This window comes from Rhinolophus sinicus, chromosome 4, assembly GCF_057876585.1.
Source record: "Rhinolophus sinicus isolate RSI-liver-muscle chromosome 4, RSI-T2T, whole genome shotgun sequence".
NCBI classification, from domain to species: domain Eukaryota; kingdom Metazoa; phylum Chordata; class Mammalia; order Chiroptera; family Rhinolophidae; genus Rhinolophus; species Rhinolophus sinicus.
Genome location: NC_142504.1, coordinates 85,989,617 through 86,001,706, shown reverse-complemented (window position 1 = coordinate 86,001,706; position 12,090 = coordinate 85,989,617). Strand labels below are relative to the sequence as shown.

The 12,090-nt window shown below is 33.8% G+C and overlaps 1 protein-coding gene across 1 annotated transcript in view; it reads left to right on the top strand.

Moving 5' to 3' along the window:
* Positions 1-12,090, top strand: part of CCDC178 (coiled-coil domain containing 178) — a 325,057-nt gene that overhangs the window by 90,931 nt on the left and 222,036 nt on the right. The window contains exons 15-16 of the mRNA XM_088797614.1: positions 1,238-1,351; positions 7,614-7,759. Coding sequence (XP_088653740.1) covers positions 1,238-1,351; positions 7,614-7,759 — 260 coding nt within the window. The remainder of the gene's footprint in view (positions 1-1,237; positions 1,352-7,613; positions 7,760-12,090) is intronic.

The window sequence follows — 12,090 nt, the reverse complement described above, 5'->3', positions numbered from 1 at the left end:
CTATGTTTATTCAGATGTAAAATATAATGCATCCTGACATTTTCATGGTAAATTTTTGATGCATGTAGAAAACAGCTAGGATGAAAAATAAAGCAAATGTTGATAAATATTTTCAAAACAACAAGTTCATGGCAGTAACTGATATTACTAGCCCTTCCCAAACAAAAAAAATTAGTAGAAAAATATGTATACATCATGTCATTAGTCTTTTGGAGAAGTAGAGGGTGTGGTAAGAGTTATACATTCTTGTCTTTAGCTCCCGGGAGTACATATATATTATTCATTTGGGTCATTTTGACAACAGGATTGTTTTTCATTGCAAATTATGATGTAACTTTATATTCTTAATTTTTAATAATTTTCAAAATTTATTTTAAAAGCCTTGTGATTTGCAAAGTGTTCCTATTAGGAAAATTTATTTTGATCTTCAAAGCTTCCCTATGAAATAGGTAAGAGAGAGTTTATCTGTATCATAGACTTGAGAAAACTTGGGCCTGAATGCATGAAGCAACATGTACAAGGCCATAAAGCATGGAAACAACAAATTCTGAGTATATTATGCTACTTAAAACTTCTAAATGCTTATTCTAGAGCTCATATGATGAATATATAACCAGTACTAATACCTAGTGAGATAAATGATTTTAATAATGGCTCCTCCTTACATTAATGATGGAAATTTATTAGTTGCATCAAAAGCCTCAGTATAATCATCTGAGTATGATAATGAATTCCAGAAAAGATTAATGACTTTTATTCCCCTTATTTTATAATGGCCATTGTTTTATATCTTCTTGTAGTTTAGTAATCATTTCTATTTTTATTAAATTTTAATAGTTTATGAATTATAAGAACTATTAATTTAGCATAAATTCTTGGAAAGAATAAGTTTTTATGCACTTTCTATAATGATTACTGTTAATTTGTATTTGGAATTTTAATTTTGGTTAAAATATTTTAAATATTGTGTTGAAAATTTATAATTTTGATGTGTTTATTAATGTTTGTGACTTAACTAAAATTTATAAGATTTTAATTTTTTCCGAAAATTCAAATTGAATATTGGGATTGTGGATATCATAGAATGTTTCATAATTCATGTGTGATGGTCCTATTTCTTTCTATCAATATATATATATATTGTTATTTTTAAAATAGTCACTTAGAAACTATTTGGTTTACACCAGGATAATTGGATTGTAAATGCTACACATCTTAATTTCTGACTGTCTTCTAGGCACTAAAGCGCATAATTGAGGAGAGAAAACATGTTAAAAGAAATGTAGAAAGAACAAAGAAAAATTTAAAACAAAAGGGGAAGGAAGCCCAAGAAGCACTAATAAAAACTGAGGTAAATTTAATATGAAAAAATTTTTGAATTTGCACCCTGTTTATGGCAGTGAAAACTATTCATGCAAATTTAACTTTATATGGATACATCTCATTTCTAATTGGTTGCACTAAGTTGATTCTGTATGTGCACACGCGCGCGTGCACACACACACACACACACACAGAGTCTCTCTTTGTGTTCATTTTTTTCTCTCTTACAGTGTTTTCCCCACTGATCTAAGTATCCCCCATTACATTTTGTAGAACGTAGAGGCAGAAATCTGGCCTGTACTAGATAGGACCATATTTCTACAGATGACACCAATCTACAGACTGAAACATTTGTTAATATCTGACATCTGCATTTTACCCTCAGACTGGTATATAGGGAGCATGAACAAATGGCTATATATCAAAAGGCTTCGGGCATTTTTCCAAATTAGAAATACTTACTCCCTGAAAAATCCTTACATCTAATAGTCTATCTTTAGAGAATCATTGGATACGGGTAAGTAGGTAGAGGTAGTCCATTGTCTTTAACTTGCTATCCTCTGGATATGTTTTAAAGGTAGCCCCAATAGGATTGGTGGGTGGATACTATGTGGGCTATGAGATAGAGATGTGATTATATCACTTTTAAAAAGTTTTCCCTGTACTGGGCTACAAAATAAATATAAAAAAAGATTACTGAAGTAAATCGTAATATTTATAATAACAATAACAGATTATTAATATGTTCCATGTTTTCTATATGCCAGGCATTATTCTAAGTGCTCAGACATATTAACTCATTTCATCTCCAGGATAACTGTATAAAGAGTGTGCTGTTCTTACCTCCATTCTCTATTTGAACCATCTGGTGCCTTGTGTTTTAATTAGTTTGTTCATTTTCACAGCTTGTTATTGTGGAGCTCAGATTCACTATATCTGGCACTGGCACTGGAATCTATGCTCTTTTTTTAAAATTAAAGTTTATTGCGGTGACAATGGTTAGTAAAGTTACATAGGTTCAGGTGTACTGTTTTGTAATCTATCATCTGTATATCACATTGTGTGTTCACCACCCAGAGTCAGTTCTCCTTCTGTCACCATATATTTGATTCCATTTACCCTCATCTACCATCGCCCTCCTCCCTTACCCTCTGGTAACCACTAAATTATTGTCTGTGTCTACAAGTTTTTGTTTCTTTATTCTCTTAGTCCTTTGTTCCTTTGTTGTTTTCAGTTTTATATCCCACATATCATTGAAATCATATGGTTCTCAACTTTTTTCTGTCTGACTTCTTTCACTTAGCATAATAGTCTCAAGTTCCATCCATGTTGTTGCAGATGGCACTATTTCATCTTTTCTTATGGCAGAAGTAGTATTCCATTGTATATGTATACCACATCTTCTTTATCCAGTCATCTATCAAAGGACACTTTGGTTGTTTCCATGTTTTGGCCACCGTGAATAATGCTGCAATGAACATTGCACTACATGTATCTTTACGGATAAATGTTTTCAGATTTTTTGGGTAGATGCCCAGGAGAGAGATTGCTGAGTCATATGGTAATTTTATTCTTGATTTTTTGAGGAACTTCCACACTGCCTTCCATAGAGACTTCACCGATCTGCATTCCCACCAACAGTGTATGAGAGTTCCTTTTCCTCCACAGCCTCTCCAACACTTGTTATTATTTGTCTTGATGATGACAGCCATTCAAACAGTTGTGAGGTGATATCTCATTGTGGGTTTTATTTGCATTTCTCTGATGATTAGTGATGTTGAGCATCTTTTCATATGTCAATTGGCCATCTGTATGTCCTCTTTGGAGAAATGTTTATTCAGGTCTTCTGCCCATTTTTTAATTGAATTGCTTGTTTTTTTGTTGTTATGTTGTATGAGTTCTTTATATATTTTGGATATTAGTCCTTTATCAGAGACATTGTTTGCAAAAATCTTCTCCCATTCACTTGGTTGCCTCTTTATCTTGTTGATGGTTTTTTTTACTGTGCAGAAGCTTTTTAGTTTAATACAGTCTCATTGATTTATTTTAGCTTTTACTTTCCTTATATTTGAGGTCAAATTCATAAAATCCTCTTTGAACCCAAGGTCCATAAGTTTAATACCTATGTGAAATTTCTTCTATAAAGTTTATTATTTCAGGTCTTATGTTTAGGGCTTTGATCCATTTTGATTTAATTTTGGTACATGGTGACAGATAGCAGCCTAGTTTCATTCTTTTGCCTGTGGCTCTCCAATTTTCCCAGCACCATTTATTGAAGAGGGTATCTTTTCTCCATTGTATGTTTTTGACTTCTTTGTTGAAAATTATCTGCCCATATATATGGGGGTTTATTTCTGGGTTTTCAATTCTATTTCACTGGTATGTGTGTCTGTTTTTCTGCAAGTACCATGCCGTTTTGATTACTGTCACTTTGTGGTACACGTTGAAATCAGGGAGCGTGATACCTCCAGCCTTATTCTTTTTTCTTAGGATTGCTTTGGCTATTCAGGGTCTTTTGTGATTCCATACAAATCTGATGATTTCTTTGTTCTATTTCTTTAAAAAATGCCATTGGGATTTTGATGGAGATTGCATTAAATCTGTATATTGTTTTGGGTAATATGGTCGTTTTAACTGTGGCGATTCTTCCAGTCCATGAACACGGAATGTCTTTTCATTTCTTTGTGTCTTCTTCAATTTCTTTTAAAAATGTCTTACAGTTTTCAGTATATAGGTCTTTCACATCCTTGGTTAAGATTTTGCTTAGATATTTTATTCTTTTTGTTGCAATTGCAAACGGAATTTTTTCATTTCTTTTTCTGAAATTTTATTGCTAGTATATAAGAATGCAACGGGGTTTGTTTTATGTTTATTTTGTAGCTGGCAACTTTACTGTGTTTGTTCATGGTTTCTAATAGCTTTTGGTGGACTCTTTAGGGTTTTCTATATAAGCATCATGTCATCCACAAAAAGTGACAATTTAACTTCTTCATTCCTAATTTGGATGCCTTTTATTTCTTTCTCTTGCCTGATTTCTCTTGCCTGATTGGAGGTCCTGGCAAGGACCTCCAATACTATGTTGAAAAGCAGTAGTTATAGGGGACAACCCTGTCGTGTTCCTGAACGTAGAGCAAAGGGCTTCAGTTTTTCACCATTAATCATGATATTAGCTGAGAGTTTGTCATATATGACCTTTATCATGTTATTTTCCTTCTATACACATATACTGTTGGTGGGAATGTAAATTGGTACAGCTGCTATGGAAAACAGTATGGAGGTTCCTCAAAAAATTAGGAATAGAATTACCACATGACCCAGCAATCCCTATCCTGGGTATCGACCCAAAAAAATCTGAAAACATTTATCCGTAAAGATACATGTACTACAGTGTTCGTTGCGACATTGTTTACAGTGGCCAAGACATGGAAACAACCAAAGTGTCCTTCGATAGATGATTGGATAAAGAAGATGTGGTACATATATACAATAGAATACCACTTCTGCTGTAAGGAAAGATGAAATAGTGCCATTTGTGACAACATGGTTGGATCTTGAGAGTATTATGCTAAGCGAAATAAGTCAGACAGATTAAGTTGAGAACCATATGACTTCACTCATATGTGGGATATAAAAGTGAAAGCAATAAAGGAACAAGACAAACAAAGAAAAACTGATAGACACAAAACAGTTTAGTGGTTACCAGAGAGGGAGGGAAGAGGGGGGTGGTAGAAGAGGGAAAAGGGGGTCAAATATATGATGATGGAAGAGGAACAGACTCTTGGTGGTGAGCACACAATGTGATATATAGATGATGTATTATAGAATTGTTCACTTGAAACCTATGTAACTTTACTAACCATTGTCACCTCAATAAATTTAATAAAAAAAGAATGTTTGTCTCTGGAAGTATTTAACAGATGGTTTGAATTATTATTATTATTATTATTATTATTATTATTATTACTGTAATTCTTAACTTGATGAAAAATGAGATAAGTGCATTCTAGAAACAGACACTGTGTCTACAAAAAGAAATCATGGGAGAATGTTTTGTGTTTGTGTAATGGCAAGTAGTGAGTATGGTCAGAGAACAGGATACCTCCCAGTTCTAAGAGTGAAAAGAGATGAAGCTAGTGAGACAGGCAATGCCTAGACAAAGAAACACCTTGTGGGCCATGTTATCGAACCATATTCTAAAGAAACTTGCAATCTGCTGTACTATCAAACAGCACTATTAGTATTTATTAAGTATTCATAATGCTGATTGGTGTACAAACAGTACTAGAGACACCGTTTTTATCTTCTAAGATCTTAAGTTCTAAGGCAAATAATTTTATCTTTTACTGTGCATAAGCATTTCAATCATGGGCCAAGCTAAACAATACTACTGAATTTTTACTGTTTTTAACTCCAATTTAAGTCTTAGGTGTAGAATTTGAATTTATTACATTTAGATAACATAAAAACATATTTATTAAATCTTAATAAAAATTAAAAATATAATCTCATAGTAATTTAGAATCTGAGTGTAATTTTTATTACCTAATATTTTAAAAATATGTGGTTTGAAAGTTTTTGAAATAAGGAAATAATGAAAAATGTAGTAAAAAATTAATTAACTGCAATTCAGGTTTCCAGACCATTCGAAGTCTAGACATGAAAACAACTTTGGAAAACCTCCAAATTGCTGAAACCTTTGTGACCCAAGCTAGAAAAAAAATAAGCCAAAGAATGGTGAAATTATAAATGTACTGTTTTATGCCTCTATTCCTATTAACTCTGGTGACACTTCAGCATTCATCAAAGGACATACAAATGGCACTTGGAGTCTCCAAGCTTTTGCTCAATCAAGATATGTAGATTTGTACTCCTGACACATGGCATCTAACAGTTTCTTCTCTCTAGACTCATCTCACTACGGTGATGTCTCTGATATTTTTGATGCCATGGAAGGGGATACACTACTTTCCTTTACTAAAGCCTCACTGATGGTACCTATTTAAGGTGCCAAAATACAATTTTTGTTTTTCACTGCTGTCTGCAGGAAGCACACTTTGTCTTTCTTTCCTTTAGTGGAGAATCCACTGGCACCACCTTCAACATTGCTGAATTGGCTGGTATGGTCTAAACTGTTGAAACCATTGCTTCTGAAGTTTTCTCAGTTTCCCATGAGAATCTTCATTCAAGATTAAGGCATGAATTATGGAATCTCACCTGAAAGTCAAGTTTAGTGATAGATAACATTCAGAGTTGCCCATTCTCTCTTGACTCCTACATACTCATTTTAATCAAACATACCTGTGCCTCTCCACAGTTTTTTTTAGGTTGACTTTTCTCCCACTAATAACATATTCTAATGGACCCATTGAAGAATGGTAGTCAACCATCTTTCAACTACATTCTGGTATTAAAAAACAAAACAGAACAAAACAAAACAACAACAACAACAAAACCCAAAACAAAAACTCATTTATCAGTAGAAAAATTTCAGAACTCCAGGGAAGAAAAAGTAATTAAAAAAAAAAGGGAGGATATGAAAATTCAAACACAGTACCGAATGTTCCAAATCTTGGACAAACAGCAGATTTTTATAGGAAAACAAATGTAAACGATTAGCCATTCTTCTTAAAATCTTAAAAGTAGAAAAAGAATTAGGAAGCATATGGGGGAAAATGGAGGGAAATAGCAAAGCCAGCGATTGAGATTGGTGGAATCAGTTGCAAGAATAGCCCTGATTAGAAGCAATGCCAAATGTGGGAATGGCAATCAGTAAATTAGACACGCAGTCAGTAAATTAGTCAGTCAATATTTATGCCAACAGACATAAAGGGATCATGCAAAGTCAAATCTCCAATCTAGAATTGCACAGGCCAGCCTTGGGAAATCATGCTGGCATTAAGTATCTACTTTTTTTGAAGATCAAAATATATATCCTTGTATACATTAATTGTATATATTTGAAAATCAGTGACCACATGTTTGCATCTTAAAAGGACATACCTTTCAGGTGTGCATGTATGTGTGTGAGAGTGGGGACAAGTTAGTGCAGAGGGAGAGGGGGATAAAGAGATGTGAGGAGAGATAATAGATAGTTTTAACCCATCTATTAGAAAACCTCATCAGCTGTAACAACGGAGAAGAGAACATAAACCTAAGTTATCACTTATATTGATAAGAAGTTACTGTTTGCTTTTCATTGTTCATATGGCGAAACATAATTGTGTCCCTAAATTGCAAGAATTTAAATATCACAGGATTTAAAACAAAACATCCCTGCATTTGTTTTCCAGAAAAAAAGCTCAATGATTTTTAAAGAAATACAGACCACTAAAAGTAAAACAATGCTTTATGAAGAAAAAATAAGTCAATTGACTGAGGACCTAGACAAAAAAGAAAAGGAAAAGAAAGTACTTGATCAGACACTTGACAATTTAAAGTAAGCACTTAAATTGTATCAAAATGTTAAATGTTTAATATATATTTATAAAATAAATAAGGTCAAATTTTCATATTTAAAATTTATTCTTAAAATGATCCACATTTTCTGTTATAGTTGATGTGGAACATATATGTAATATTTGATAATTTTGGTTTAAAAGCACAATCATAAATTGCTTTCATTTTTCATTGCTCCCCTGCGTTTATTTTTATTTGAATAACAGGGAATGCTTCCCTTTTTTCCACGTATAAGAACTTTTATTCTGTATGAAATTGATAATCCTTCCCACTAATTTTACTATTTCCCACTTAGTATGATGTGGTTAGTTATGTTTGGTTTTTCACCCAAACTTTTTTGATAAGTTTTGAGGTAAGAGTTTAGAAATATATATTCTACAAAACCTCATGTAACTTATTCTCATTTATTGTCTTTAAATAACCAGTCCCCTTATTGGTCAGGGCCATACCTGACAACGGTTAGTAAGGCATTTCACTCAGAGAATGATCATGCTCTCAGACCCTTAGTATATCCATTGGCCCTCACTTAGAACTTAAGTACTCTTCCTGTTACTACTCATGGTTCTTACTTCCTATTTTGTAATACATTGAGAACGGGGCTTGGATGGCTATTGAAGGAATATGCATTGGTCATATTTAGGAATTATATTTTGATTTAAATATAGAAGGCTAATACAACAAACAAAACCACCACTTAAGGGGTAGTGTCAGGGAAACAGTTCTGCACAGCCTAATAATATATACTTTAATAGAGTCAAGTCAATGCACTCAACAAGCATTAGTTTATCTCTTACCATAGAGTAAACATCATTTTCAAAATGATCATATAGCTTTATCTGAAAAAGACTAAATCATATTCAGTATACCATGTAAGAAAGCAAGGAAACATGTTGCATACTTTGAAAGATATTTATTTACTTTAATAGCTAGAAGAATATTTGGGGGCTGAAAGGTATAACCCGAAAATTATATAATTCACATTAAACTTATAAAGAGCTAATTCAGGAGCTGAGTAATTTTTCTTTTTCTTCAGGATTCTTAACAATTTCAGTACTAACATTTTCTTCCATCCTGTGCTAGATTATATTGCCTTTGAGACAAAAGTGGTCACCATGTCGCAGTGAATCAATTACCTTTCTAAACTTGACAAAAACTCTGCCTTTCCCCAGGAAAAGGAGAAAAGGAATAGCTGACACTGTGTTGTTGTTTACAAATCTATTAATTAACAGGGCTGATATTGGATATTGTCAGGTAATATTTAAAGCTACCATTGATTGTCTTCCTAACGTGCCAGGCACTTGGCAGGCAATCTAGGTACCGTATCTCATCCACTTCTCACAGAAAATTCTTAAATTACGTGATTACGTTCCATGTGAATGCTGAGGAAACAGAAACTCAAGGAAATTCAATGATTGTCCTAATATTGCACAGCTAGTTAGTGCTAGAGCTAGCCAGCTTCAGTCCGTCTTGTTCCAAACCATGTGCTCTTTCAACTGTGCGTATTGACTCCCTAAACTGGATGGGAAAGGAAGAGTATTTATTGCAGATAATCATGCACAGTACATGTATAGTCCTGTACTGCACAACGATGTTTTAATCAATGACTAACTGCATATACAGCAGTGATCCCATACGGTTATAATGGAGCTGAAACATTCCTAGCTCCTAGTGACATCTCAGCCATCCTAATATCGTAGCATAACACGTTCGTGTTTGTGGTGATGCTGCTGTATATAAACCTACTGCCAGTCACATAAAAGTATAGCACGTACAACTATATACAGTACATAATACTTGATAATAAATGACCATTACTGGTTTATGTACTTTCTGTAATATACTTTCTATTGTTACTTTAGAGTGTACTCTTTCTATTTATAAAAACAGTATGCCATGTTACACTGGCAGCAGCTTCATACATCTTGTGTTTACCATGTCTCTTGGTTGCATCATTTTCTCTTGTGTTTGATTTAATATCATGTTGTTTTGTACAGTAACACGCAGCACAGGCTTGTAGCCTAAGAGCACTAGGCTGTACCATATGGCTTGTGTGTGTAGTAGGCTAGACGATCTAGGTTTGTGTAAATGTACTCTATGATGTTCACACAATGACAGAATTACCTAACAAGGCATTTCTCAGAGTGTATCCCTGTTGTTAAGCAACACATGACTCTATTAGGGGCAATCTACTGGTACTTTCAATAGGTGACCATATCAAGTTAAGTGCCAGGCACCAAGGAAAAAGAAATGGCAAGTGGGAAAGTGTATCTTCGTGTCTGAAAATATTTGTAGAGAGACAAACATTGCATATGCAAAACAATTAAAATATGGTGATACAAATAATATCAATCAAAGCCACTGTTGACTCTCACTTAATTTTCTTAAATAAATGAAGGGGACAGATCCAAACTCAGACCCACAGGACTTTGTTCTTTTTATCGCTATGATAACAGAAACACTGTTTACGTGAATGCATATACACATAAACATACATAGTGTACATAATATGTGTGTGTATACACACACACACACACACACACACACAAATGAAATGCTATATTGAATGCAATCTAATATAAAATGCTTAGGGTAGAAAATAAAGTAAATGTGGTCAAGATTCTGGGAACAATTATGAGAGATTTTTGGTTTTCGCCATACCAGCTCCTCCCTGTATAATTTTCATTGGTTGCCTATGCTCCACAATGTCAATATTAAGGAATATTTACATAGGATATCAGATAAGAATTTTGGATGTTGTTTGCATGAATGATAAAGTGGACAGAACAAGGATGAGACAGATGAAAGCATGGGACCTTATTCCATTTAGAAGGAGAGACTCACAACTAAAAAAATGTGAATAAAAAATCATGGTTTCAAATTTACTGATAACAGTCATAGTGGAGAGAGAGAAAAAAATGAGTACTTTAGTGTTGAGGCTGCTGAATCAAGCAGAACAAGACAGAACTGGATTTGAATTCTGGTTCTGTCATTTACTAATTAGCTTACAGAAGCTAATTATGCTGAAGTTTAGGTTCCTCGTCTGTAAATTGCTATAATAATTATTCTTTCACAGGGTTGTGATTGTATTAAGTGAGATATTATATTCAAAGCATTATAACATTTCAGCCCCTCAGAAATCCTGCTGCTCTTATGGCTAACTGTACAAATGATTCAATTTCCTATACTGGTAGAGATGAAAACAAATGTGGGTAACAAGACAATGCTGAACTTTTGTAGATCTGCTTATTCTGGATTCTGGGTTGCTGATTACCTCTAGAAATTATTTCTAAAGCATATTTATTTTTGCAGCATTATTTTACAACTTTTTGATGCTTTTTCTACTAGGATCTTTTACATTACTACTGATTTCACCATAAAAATCACACTTCCGTGTCAGGATGTGCTTAGTTACAAATGACAAAATATACACAGACACACATGCACACACACACCCACACACAGACATTCACACACCAGCTTAAATAGGAAAATGTATCAACCTATATAAGAGGAAGCCCATGGGTAAGGTAAGCTGCATGATTGGTTGATTCAGCAACTAATGACTATTTTACTTCCTCCTTTCTAATTTGGACGCCTTTTATTTCTTTTTCTTGTCTGATTGCCATGGCTAGAACTTCCAGTACTATGTTGAATAAAAGTGTTGCAAGTGGTCATCCTTGTCTTGTTCCTGATCTTAAGGGGAATGGCTTTTAGCTCTCCCCCGTTGAGTATGATGTTAGCTGTGAGTTTGTCATATATGGTCTTTATTATGTTGAGCTATGTTCCTTCTATTCCCACTTTGCTGAGAGTTTTTATCATAAATGGGTGCTGGATTTTGTCAAACAAATGAGTGCTGGAATTTGTCAAATGCCTTCTCTGCATCTATTGATATGGCCATATGATTTTTATTTTTCATTTTGTTTATTTGGTGTATCACGTTCATTCATTTGTGGATATTGAACCAACCTTGCATACCAGAATGAATCCCACTTAACTGTAGTGTAAGATCTTTTTAATGTATTGCTGAATTTGGTTTGCTAATATTGTTGAGTATTTTTGCATCTATGTTCATTAGGGAAGTCAGCCTGTAGTGTTCTTTATTTGTAATGTTTTTCTCTGGTTATGGAATCCGGGTAATTGTGACCTGGTAAAATGAGCTTGGAAACCTTCTCTTCTCTTGAATTTTTTGGACTAGCTTGAGAAGAATAGATGCTAATTCTTTTTTGAATGTTTTGTAAAATTCATCTGTGAAGCCGTCTGGTCCAGGACTTTTGCTTGTCAGGAGTATTTTTTATTACTGGTTTGATTTCA